Genomic DNA, 10,881 nt, shown 5'->3' with positions numbered 1-10,881 from the left:
TGGCTGCAGTTTCCAAATCAGATTCATTACACAAAAGAGCGAAGGAAGGCCACCAAGTGCCCAGAAATCGAGCCTTTTCCTGCCACTTTTAATGATGAAAAAACCAAAAAAAAAAAAAAAAAAAAAACCAACCAAACAAACAAACAAACAAAACCCTGATGTACCTATAACTAGCAATGTGTCCTGTACACAGAAAGGGCTTACAGCGTAAGGAGAAAACTGGTCAGAAAACATAATTACAAGATACTGTGTTGGGTGCTATGATGGGGATAAGATAGAGGTGAGGTCCCTAACCCAATCTTTAGGGCAGAGGCAAGTCAGGAAAGGCTTCCGGGGCACAAGTAAAGAGGTGGAGTCCCAAAGACCCGGGGGAAATAGATAAAGAGCTTATGGGAATAGTGAGAAATAAGAGAATTAAGCTGGTCTTCATATGCATACAGCTTCAGCTGTGTTTAGTTGGAGAATGGTTTAAGATATGAGAAGCAACAACAGAAGGAAAGGGAAAGGCAGGAGGATCTAAGGTGAGTTTTGAAGGTCAAGATGGAAGAGAACATCCTGCTTCTCTAATTTAGCCTTGACTGCTTAACATATAGACCAGATCTAGTAATTTCCGTTCCTTAAGAACTTTTCCATCAAGCTCTTCAGGTACCATTTATGGAGAAATCCCATAAGTGGTATAAAAAAATACAAAGGACTGAATGTGTGGTGCATGATCTACTATCATTTATGTAAAAAAAAAAAGAAAAAAAAAAAGAAAGAAAATTAATTTTAAAAACCTCCACACAGGGCTTCCCTGGTGGCGCAGTGGTTGAGAGTCCGCCTGCCAATGCAGGGGACGCGGGTTCGTGCCCCGGTCCGGGGGGATCCCGCGTGCCGTGAAGCGGCTGGGCCCGTGGGCCGTGGCCACTGGGCCTGTGCATCCGGGGCCTGTGCTCTGCAACGGGAGAGGCCACAACGGTGAGAGGCCCGCGTACCGCAAAAAAAACACCTCCACACAGTTGTTTTTACACACATGAACCATTTCTGGAATGATACACCCAATCACGTTTGTTGAGAGGGTTATTAGCTGGGGGAGCAGGGTTGGAAGATGGAGTGGAAGTGAAACTTTACTACATGCTCTGTAATACTTTTGGGGCTTTGAACCAGACGAATATACTAACTATTCAAAAAACTTAAGTACTTGCCTCCCCCAATAAAACCCTATCTTCCCCACCACCATACTTTTTAGCATGGCATTCAAGGCTCAATATTACCATTATTTTACTCTAATGTCTGTCTATAATCTTCCATATACCCCGTGATCTAAATACTCTGCTTTGCTCACTTTCAAGCAAGGTTTGTTTGGAGCAATCATGTGTGCCTAAAACAGTGGCTTCCAAAAGTTTCTGACAAGCCACAGTAAGAAATACATTTTATGTCACAATCCATTATACATAAAATTTATATAATTGAAACAAAATCTTCATGAAACTGTACTTACCATTACTATGTGTGATGTACTCTGATATTTTCTATTTTACCTTTTTTAAAAAATGCTGGTCACAAACTACTAGTTTCATGAGCCTACTAGAATATAAGCACCTTAGGGGCAAGGACTAAGTGATCTCTATATGCCCATGGCATTTGTCCAGCTTTGCACACAGTAAGCAGTCACGCAGTCACTGATTCAACAAGAATGGGGTGTTTACTAACTACTCTGTCCTGTTAGGTGCTGGGATAGAAACATGAATAAGTGTTAAATCACTACTGAGGAGCTTGAGGTAAACTCTATTTTATTCCAGATCTTTGAAAAGCACTTTTAGACATGTATCATTTTACATTTCACTAAACACTCTGGAAATCCCTAGAAGTTTGATCTGGTATAATTATTACTAATATAACCTTGTTTCACAGGTAACTATTTGTATTAAACATTCTGGATAATTCTATAAGTCTCTTAAATAAAACTATCTTTTTACTTAAGCTCCCAATCACTACTGGTTAAATATGCTGCCTTAAATCCTTTTTGCAGGTAGTCGGATATAAGATAAAAACATTCTAATAAGGTTTTAACTTTTATTCCTCTAAATCCCAGCCCCTTCCCTCCAAAATTCGTATACTGCATCAAACACGTTTGTCTGAAGAAAAAAAAAACTCCTAAGAAAATATAAACGTGTAGCAAATGAAATGCAAAACTACAGTTCCTGAAATTTAAGATTTAGAAACAGCCAAGGCACATAAGCTTGCATTTGGGACGAGGAAAAGAGTGGAAATGAGGGTAAGAAGACTAGAATAAAAAAATGAAGAGGATTAAAATAAGGATAAAAATACAAAGAATGCAAAAATAAATGGTAAGGGAGGAAATCTGGAAATTTTTCTGATTTAGCAACAACAGACACTTAAGAAATTAAATTCCCACCAGGGTGCTGAACTTTGGTCACTGGCCTAACAGGTTGGGGCTTATTTTTCAAACCATAATGTTTAAAGAGAGAAAGAAAAGCATACCACAAAACTTTTCAACAACTGATACAACAATAAAACTCAAAATTATGTCTTTTTACATCTAGTAAAAATGCCTAAAATAAGATAATCAAAATATATCAAAAGCTAAGAATTTGCAGAAAGGAAGCCGAACAATGAAACCTAAATTATTTCTCTTTTTACATCTAGTAAAAAGAGCTTAAATAAGACAAATTATCAAGGACTGAGAATTTGTAGTTGGGATAAATAGCAGGGATAGTATTAACAATTCAGTAAAAACAGGAGTAATAGTAACGTGACAGACTAAGCTTAAACACGTCAAAGGTTAAACTTACAGAACATAATACCTAGTCATCAACATAGAATATAATAGCTTGTCACCTCTGCTAAGAATCTACTACCTGCTCTCCACTGACTGCTTAAGAAACCTGATTTTACAATGGAAAATAACCTATACTCAGATAGATGCACTATTTGCTTCCAGTCTTGCGGTCATGTACTTGATGAATGAATCATTAATTGAAAGGCTCCATTATTTAAGATTTATTTCACAAAAAGCTAACCAAACAAGAGTTCTCATTATTAATGATGAAATTATTTTCATCGGAATTGAAGTATGGACTAAGCTTACCTTCCAAGATAACAGCTAAAAATTTATACTAAGAATAAATGTAACACTCATACAGAAACCAGCCAGCTCCAAAAAAGGTAGCTGATTTAAAAACACTACACAGCTATTCACACAAGGCTGAGAACATGAGGAAAATAATCCCATTACTTAAAATATCACTTAGTAAAAAAGTCACACACCAAAACCAAGATTCCAACTATTAAGATACTACATACAAAAACAAGACACATTCTTGAGCATTGCAGAGGGACACTGTTCCTAGAGAGTTCTCTTTTTCTATTATTTTTTCACTTTGGCTAATGATGTTTTCTGATTCATATCTGGGATGTAATCTATTTATCAGCCAGCTGTTCTGGCCCAGTGTGGATTTAGAATTTAAAAACGTGTGGCTTTAGAGATGTATAATAAAACATAATCTTAAAGATACCTTTTTTAAAGACTCAAATACTATTTATCATCATCATCACTGATGACACAGACATACAGCAGGCAGTGTAGTAAGTACGTTTTTGCAGTATTTTATTTACAACTGAACAACCCTGCCATATAGGTAGTCTCCCCATTTTGCAAATGAGGAAACCAAGGCTTAGAGAAGTAACTCACCCAAAGTTATCATGAGTGACAGATCTCAAATCTAAGGCAGGCTGAACAACTCAAAAGTCAGTGCATTTAACCATACTCCTATCTGTAGTCAATCAAAAACAAACAAGCAAACAAACAAAAAAACCCAAACCAAAACAACATGAACCACTGCCTCACTCTTAACAGGATTTCAAGGTTGTGGAGCAAAGATAATTTTTTTTTTTTTTTGTGGTCCCGGGCCCCTCCCCGCCGTGGCCCCTCCCGCCGCGGAGCACAGGCTCTGGACGCGCAGGCCCAGCAGCCATGGCTCACGGGCCCAGCCGCTCCGCGGCACGCGGGATCCTCCAGGACCGGGGCACGAACCCGCGCCCCCCCGCAGTGGCAGGCGGACTCCCAACCACTGCACCACCAGGGAAGCCCGGAAAGATAATTTTTAAACTCGGGTACAAGTCACACTTTAAATCACTTTTAAAAGACAACGTTTACTTATTGCAAATATACTCAGAACAGCACCTTCTTTTCTAGAAATTAAAAACTTATGAGGTAGTATATGCAATCCACATTAGGGAAGACTTCCATGCTTAAGCCTTAAAGCAAAATGGTTTTTCATTCATAGAAAAAAGTTCTGCATAGACATATGCCAAGTAAGTGTTTACTTCAGGGAAGGGGGTGGGGGGGTGCTGAGGAGTTTGGAGAACTTTGGTACACTACATACTTCTATATTGTTTCAATTTTAGAAGAGTACTTTTAAATTACATTTCAACCTGTTAAAAATCCAACAAGCACCTGAAATCCAGATGGTATGAAATATTTTTACTTCCTTTATCGTTTTATCCTCTTTTTTGAACTTGAACACCTCAAAATAATCTTTCTGAGAACAATCCCAAGGAGCATTTATAAAATTAAGGTCAAAAACAGCAAAAGAGCTAGAAACAAATGCTTTTGAATTTATTATCACAGAAGTAGGAAAGTATTATGAAAAATGCAAAGAGTGAAAAGTTGTAACACTGACTTTAGGCTAAAGAAATGCAACTGAACAACAGCAGGTAAAGAATTCTGAAGTACAAGAAAGGAAAAACACAAAAAATGTGAGCTATGAGCTCTTGAAACACAAAGGGATTTAACAGAATCAATTTATCAGGAAAAATATTTTTTTAACCCAAAAGCTCTACAAAAATATTCAAGGTAAAGTAAATAGGGTTCATTAGCAACTACAATCAATATGTTATAAATATGGGGACTTCCCTGTTAGTGCAGCAGTTAAGACTCCGAGCTCCCAATGCAGGGGGCCCAGGTTTGATCCCTGGTCAGGGAACTAGATCCCACATGCATGCTGAAACTAAGAGTTAGCATGCCACAACTAAAGAGCCCGTGAGCTGCAACTAAGGAGCTCGTCTGCCGCAACTAAGATCTGGAGCAACCAAATAAATAAGTAAATAAATAAATAAAATTTTTTTAAATGTCAGAAATATGAAATATGTAAAGTAACACATTACTGAAATTAAAGATGCTGTATGCCAGCATATCCAAAGAAACACCATATACAAGCACGAATGAAAAAAAATGATCTTCTTTTTAAAAATTTATTTATTTATTTTTGGCTGCGTTGGGTCTTCATTGCTGTGTGCGGGCTTCTTCCTAGTTGCAGCGAATGGGGACTACTCTTCACTGCAGTGCGTGGACCTCTCATTGCTGTGGCCTCTTCCGTTGCGTAGCATGGGATCCAGGCACGCGGGCTTCAGTAGTTGTGGCACGAGGTCTCAGTAGTTGTGGCTCGTGGGATCTAGAGCGCAGGCTCAGTAGTTGTGGCGCACAGGCTTAGCCGCTCTGTGGCATGTGGGATCTTCCTGGACCAGGGCTCAAACCCGTGTCCCCCGGGTTTCCCTGGTGGGGCAGTGGTTGAGAATCTGCCTGCCAATGCAGGGGACACGGGTTCGAGCCCTGGTTTGGGAAGATCCCACATGTCACGGAGCAACTAGGCCCGTTAGCCACAACTACTGAGCCCGCGCTCCGCAACAATAGAGGCCACGATAGTGAGAGGCCCGCGCACCACGATGAAAAGTGGCCCCCGTTTGCCACAACTAGAGAAAGCCCTCGCACAGAAACAAAGACCCAACACAGCCAAAAATACATAAATTAATTAATTTTTTTTTAAAAAGTAAGAAGACCCAACTGTCTTTTAAAAAAAAAACCCGTGTCCCCTGCGCTGGCAGGCAGATTCTTAACCACTGCGCCACCAGGGAAGCCCCAAAAAATTACCTTCTTTGATGACAAAGTTTCTTTTCCTAAAGTAAAACTATTTGCTTCAAACACTGCACTACAGAGGTATGTGAAGTGCTGTGGTGTATTAGTGAAAGTGCACTGGACTAAAAACTTGGGCATCTCGGTTTAAGTCCCCTGCTCTGCCAATACAGACTCTAGACTTTGGAGTCCCTGAGACTCCATTTCCTCATCAATAGAGTAGGGATGATAACTACTACCTTATCTACTTCACAAAGGGTTTCTATAATGCTTAAATGAGATAATCCTACTTTGTAGGCTGTCACATACACTATACGAAGAAAAGATACTGGACCACATAATCGCTTAAGGCCTTTCCAACTGTAATTCTACTTTTATTACTGTACAACTCAAGAGCCACATGTGCAATATACCAACATAGCCAAATGAGGTGGGCTTAACCTTAATACCTTAGTACTACTACTGACTACTACCTGACACTTACATAGCATTATAATGCTTATAATATTACACAGCATCATTACTATGTATTCGGCACCGTTCTGTTTGGCATGCATTGACGCATTAAATTTAAACAGCAACAGAAACTGGTGATCTCAATTGACCTATTAAGAGTGAAAAAGTCATACTGTGCCTTATGAAAAAGTTTAACTAGTGATAACATCAACTTATATTTCTATCATAGTGCTTCAAGGTGTTTTTCACAAACATCTTATTTGAGTCTTATAAGCAACGCTGTGAGGTAGATAGAACAGGAGTTCTTCCCCCATTTACAAAGGAGGAAACAGAAGCTGAGAGAGGTTTAGTACCTTGCCCAAGACCACAAGGGTAATAGAGCCAAAACTAGATCCCTTTGTCTTTTGACTCCTAATCCACTGTTTGTCCATCACCATACTATCTCTACAACTAAAATGAATAGATGAAAACTACGAATTCTGATAAACTGAACCAACATAATTTCTTACAAAGTACTCATCAATATAAAAACTCAAGCCATTGGATTTTTTTTTAATATGTAACTGCTGACGCTATAATGGAAAGTAACTTCTTGAATTGGTTGTGGCAAAAATACAGTAGGTCAAAGTATCTTGGTAGCAAGAAGTCTAAATCAGGAATTGCCCTTAATTGTATTCAACACTTCAAATACAGACCCATTTGTTAAGCAAAAGAAACAAACCTGAACCTCAGACCAAGCTGCTGAAATACAACCTGCTGATCATTTTTGGGCTAAGGTATGTCTTGTAGACCAGGAGAAAAGACAAACATAAAGAACAAGAGAAAGAAATGGCAAAAGTATGCTAACAGCAAAGACGTAGAATAACGTATATGGAGAATATCTGCATTTCTTGAGGGCTTTCCTATATAGGTTAACACCACTTAGCAAGAAGTATCACAACAGAATGCCATGTCACCAGAAATCATCTTTGGGATCCAGGCTATAGGGTTCTATTATAGGTCAAACTTATTACAGCTAGGTACTCCTAACTGTAAATCCTAATTAGAAGGGTCCAAGATAAGCCCAATTTATACCAATAAGACTGTACCCATAGTTTATGTCAGAACACATGGTCTGATTATAAAACAGAGTGCATATATTAATTAAGAAATTGTAATTAGAAGGGAACCAAAAATCTACATAAGCACCCATTTCAGAAAGTAAAATCCATATACATTTCACCTCAATTTACGTTAACCAAATCTGGTAATCCAAGTTAATACATACCTGATAGAGTTCTTCTAAATTGTACTTAATCGAAGTACTATTCTGGATAGCTTCCACTGCTTCTTTCAGTTTCTGCCATGTTTCATCTGTGTAGTTTTCCGGTAATTTAGGCTTATCTAGATGATATGTAAAAGGTTGATAATCAGAATAATACGTAGGATATAGTAATGAAAAGATCCATAAAATACTAGTATTACTGCTCTTTAAGGGTAAATTGTTATAAGTATTATATCTAACTATTAAAGTAACCATTATATTTAGACTTAGTATAAAGAATAAAATTTGAAATGCCAGAATACTGTGTAAGTCACTTTGACTCACCTATTAAAACTGAAGGTGAGGGGTTTTTCCTGCTATTGACTGAATTGCTTCAAAAAATAAAAATTCAAGAATGACAAATAAAAAATTAACAATCCTGATCCTATTCCATCATGTGTAAACCAAAGTCAACATGAATTTTGTACCTGAAATGTAAAATACTGAGTGCCTACTATGTACAAGGTACTTTATAAACATCTTAATTTTCCTAATAGTGTCCTAAGGAAAGTATTATCCTTATTTGGCAACTGAGGCTGGAAGACTCATTTAGTAAGCCTTGCCCAAGGTCACCATAGCTAGTCAGTGGTAAAACTGGGATTCTAACTCAGGTCTGTTTGACCCCCTTATTTATGTAGCATCTACAGGAATAGAGAGAAACATCTTAATTCATGTTTTAATTTAAACTGCATTTATGAGCAGAGTAAAATATTAAAAAATTAAAACATCCAAACAACTCCAGAACCTATGTAGCACTTTCAGAATGGAAAGGTACATCTTAATCCAGGCTTTAAACTTCACTGACCAGCAATGAGTTTTTTTTTAATTAAAACATCCAGATACCTTAATAATGTGTTTTTACTTTGGGAGGGGGAGGAAAAAACCCAAACAAAATCTCTGATACCGGTATACAAATGTAATTAGGGTCATAGCTCCTCTCTTAAAAAATCCTTGGCTATTAAATTGATATATTTTAAATAAAACAGTGAACAAATTAGTCAATTACAATTCATATTTACTTCAGAAAAATCTACTATTAAATCAGAAAGATTACAACACTTGAGAGCCTGGAGGTGGGAGAGGAGTGATAGAAAAAAGAAAAGGTTAAAAATAAACAACACTATACTCTGCTTAAAACAAAACAGAGCATATTACTGATTTCCACACTAATGTTGAAAATACAAGCATGGAGAATCTAATTTTCTCAATACTAATATTTAGCCACAAGGCACTGATCTGGTAAATATTACTTTAGTTCATTCATTTTACTTGCCCATTTAATAAACGTTTTAGCATCCACTACTTGCCAGTTAAGAGTGTCGAAAAAGTCAGAGAAACAGAAACACACTCAAGAGATTAAAAAGTAATTCAGCTCAATTACATTTAAAAAAATTGTTGATTTTACATTTGCATCAATGCATTCACAGTACTCTCAAGCACATATCTCAAAAACTTGAAATGAACAAATTTTCCTAAAAGCTGCAGGTCAGTACTTTAAGACCCATTTCAGTGATTAAAAAAAAAAAAGATGTAGTAATTGTTCCTATCTTTAGACTAGTGGTACACAGAGTTACTACTGTGTATACACAGTATTTTCACTTCCAAACTCTACCTTTGGAAAGAAATGAAGAGATCATAAATACTTTTCTCCAACTACTGCTTCCACAATGAGTTTCAAGAGTGTAGTATTCAACATTATAAATCTAACTATAAGTCTTCTTTGAACATGAAAAAAATCACTAGTCCTACCTGCATTTCTAGGGACTAGATAACGTGGCCTACTGAAGGATAAAAATAAAAATCCCAGCAGTGCCAAGGTTCACTATGCACCTGAAATAAATAAACCTTTTTAGAATACAAATTTCTCACCTGTAAAATCCGGATCAATCATATCGATTGTCAGTATTATAAGGCATAACAGATTAGATACAATAGGCTGAGACAGACCTCAAAATACTGCACAGAAACACCTGGCGTCTGCTTCAGCACAAGGATACTAAACACCCCCGGAAAATGAACCCTCCACCCCAAAAAGGACCTCCCTCCACCTCATTGATTATGCATAAAACATTAGGCCACCTCTATACTGTTTAATATATTAACAGAAATAGAGCACGTGACCACTCAAGTGTCAAATCCTTAGGTGATTATGGATTTTGGCCTTGGTTACCTTTAAAGTTCTTGATCACTAACTTCTTAGCAGAGCCAGGCTTGCTGTTAGCAAAGCTAGAGACGGTGGTAGAAGATTTGGCTAGGCCGTTTGCGTGATGCACCGAAGCCACAGAAGAGATTAATATACTCTTATTTTTAAGTTGCTGCTGCTGAGATGTTGCAGCAGTTGGTGAAGATGAGGAGGAGGAGGAGGAGGATTCCTCAGCCATCTTCGCATCAAACCCTACAAACTCCAGGGTGTCTTCAAAACGCAGCTTCTTCTGTATCGGTACGTGGCTGGGAGCAGCCACTGAAACCCCCAGGCAGGAGAAGGACGAGGTTGAAGGGGATGCCGAATCCCTGGGTTGTAAAGGAGTGGAAGAGGAGGGAGAGGTGGAATCAAAGTCTTCTCTCTCGTTACTACTGTTACTGCCGCTACTGCTGCTGCTGCTGTTTAACTTTCTCTTCTTGGCAGAGGTGGGCGGAGTGGTGCTGGTATTACCATCAGTGGCAGATCTGACCTCCTGAGCAGCAGCAGCAGCAGCTGAGGGATTGGGGGAAGAAAAACCTGTTGGAAACATGAAAATAGCGGGGTCAACAGGCAGACGAGCATCAAAAACCTACGTTTATATGCCTGAGTGCGTGTAGGAGAGAAGGTGGCAATGCTAGAGGGGGAAGGGAAGAAAGAGAGGAGAAACACAGAGGACGAGAAGGAAAGTGAAGGGGGGGCTCCACCGGGGGAATGGGAGGGTTTGGGAAGGAGGATAGGCTGACACCAGGAGTGAACAGAACAAGGGGGGAGAGCGAATGAGGAGGCAGACAGGTAAACGGCCGTGCCGTCCCCCTCCCCTGCTTTTCGGTCTCTCTCCCCCCTTTCTGCAGGAGCGACTCAGTAAGTCTGTGAGGCTGCAGCTCCTCCTCCTTTTCTCCCTCTCTCTGGGAGGGGAGATGCCGTGGTTGGGGGGAGGGGGGAGGGGGAGAGAACCGGAGCTTGTTATTGTCAATAGCACAAGAAGCTAAAGATGGCGCCACTTCCGGTCACGCGGCGGCGAGGGAG

At 39.0% G+C, this 10,881-nt stretch overlaps 1 protein-coding gene across 2 annotated transcripts in view; it reads right to left on the bottom strand.

The window, feature by feature from the left end:
* CUL4B (cullin 4B) overlaps positions 1–10,568 on the bottom strand; it is a 32,660-nt gene extending 22,092 nt beyond the window's left edge. Inside the window, exons 1-2 of one of the 2 annotated variants that reach the window (XM_007464424.1) lie at positions 9,844–10,568; positions 7,638–7,753 (exon numbers count right to left, since the gene is read on the bottom strand). In XM_007464424.1, coding sequence (XP_007464486.1) covers positions 7,638–7,753; positions 9,844–10,405 — 678 coding nt within the window. In that variant the 5' untranslated portion in view covers positions 10,406–10,568. Of the gene's footprint in view, positions 1–7,637; positions 7,754–9,542; positions 9,688–9,843 lie in introns of those variants that run through there. The other variant, XM_007464425.1, reaches the window with a different exon arrangement.
* Positions 10,569–10,881: the final 313 nt, after the last annotated feature.

The sequence above is a fragment of the Lipotes vexillifer genome, unplaced genomic scaffold, assembly GCF_000442215.2.
Source record: "Lipotes vexillifer unplaced genomic scaffold, Lipotes_vexillifer_v1.1 scaffold681, whole genome shotgun sequence".
Classification (NCBI taxonomy): Eukaryota; Metazoa; Chordata; class Mammalia; order Artiodactyla; family Lipotidae; genus Lipotes; species Lipotes vexillifer.
The sequence above is the reverse complement of the archived record's forward strand: the minus strand, read 5'-3'. Positions and strand labels throughout refer to the sequence as shown.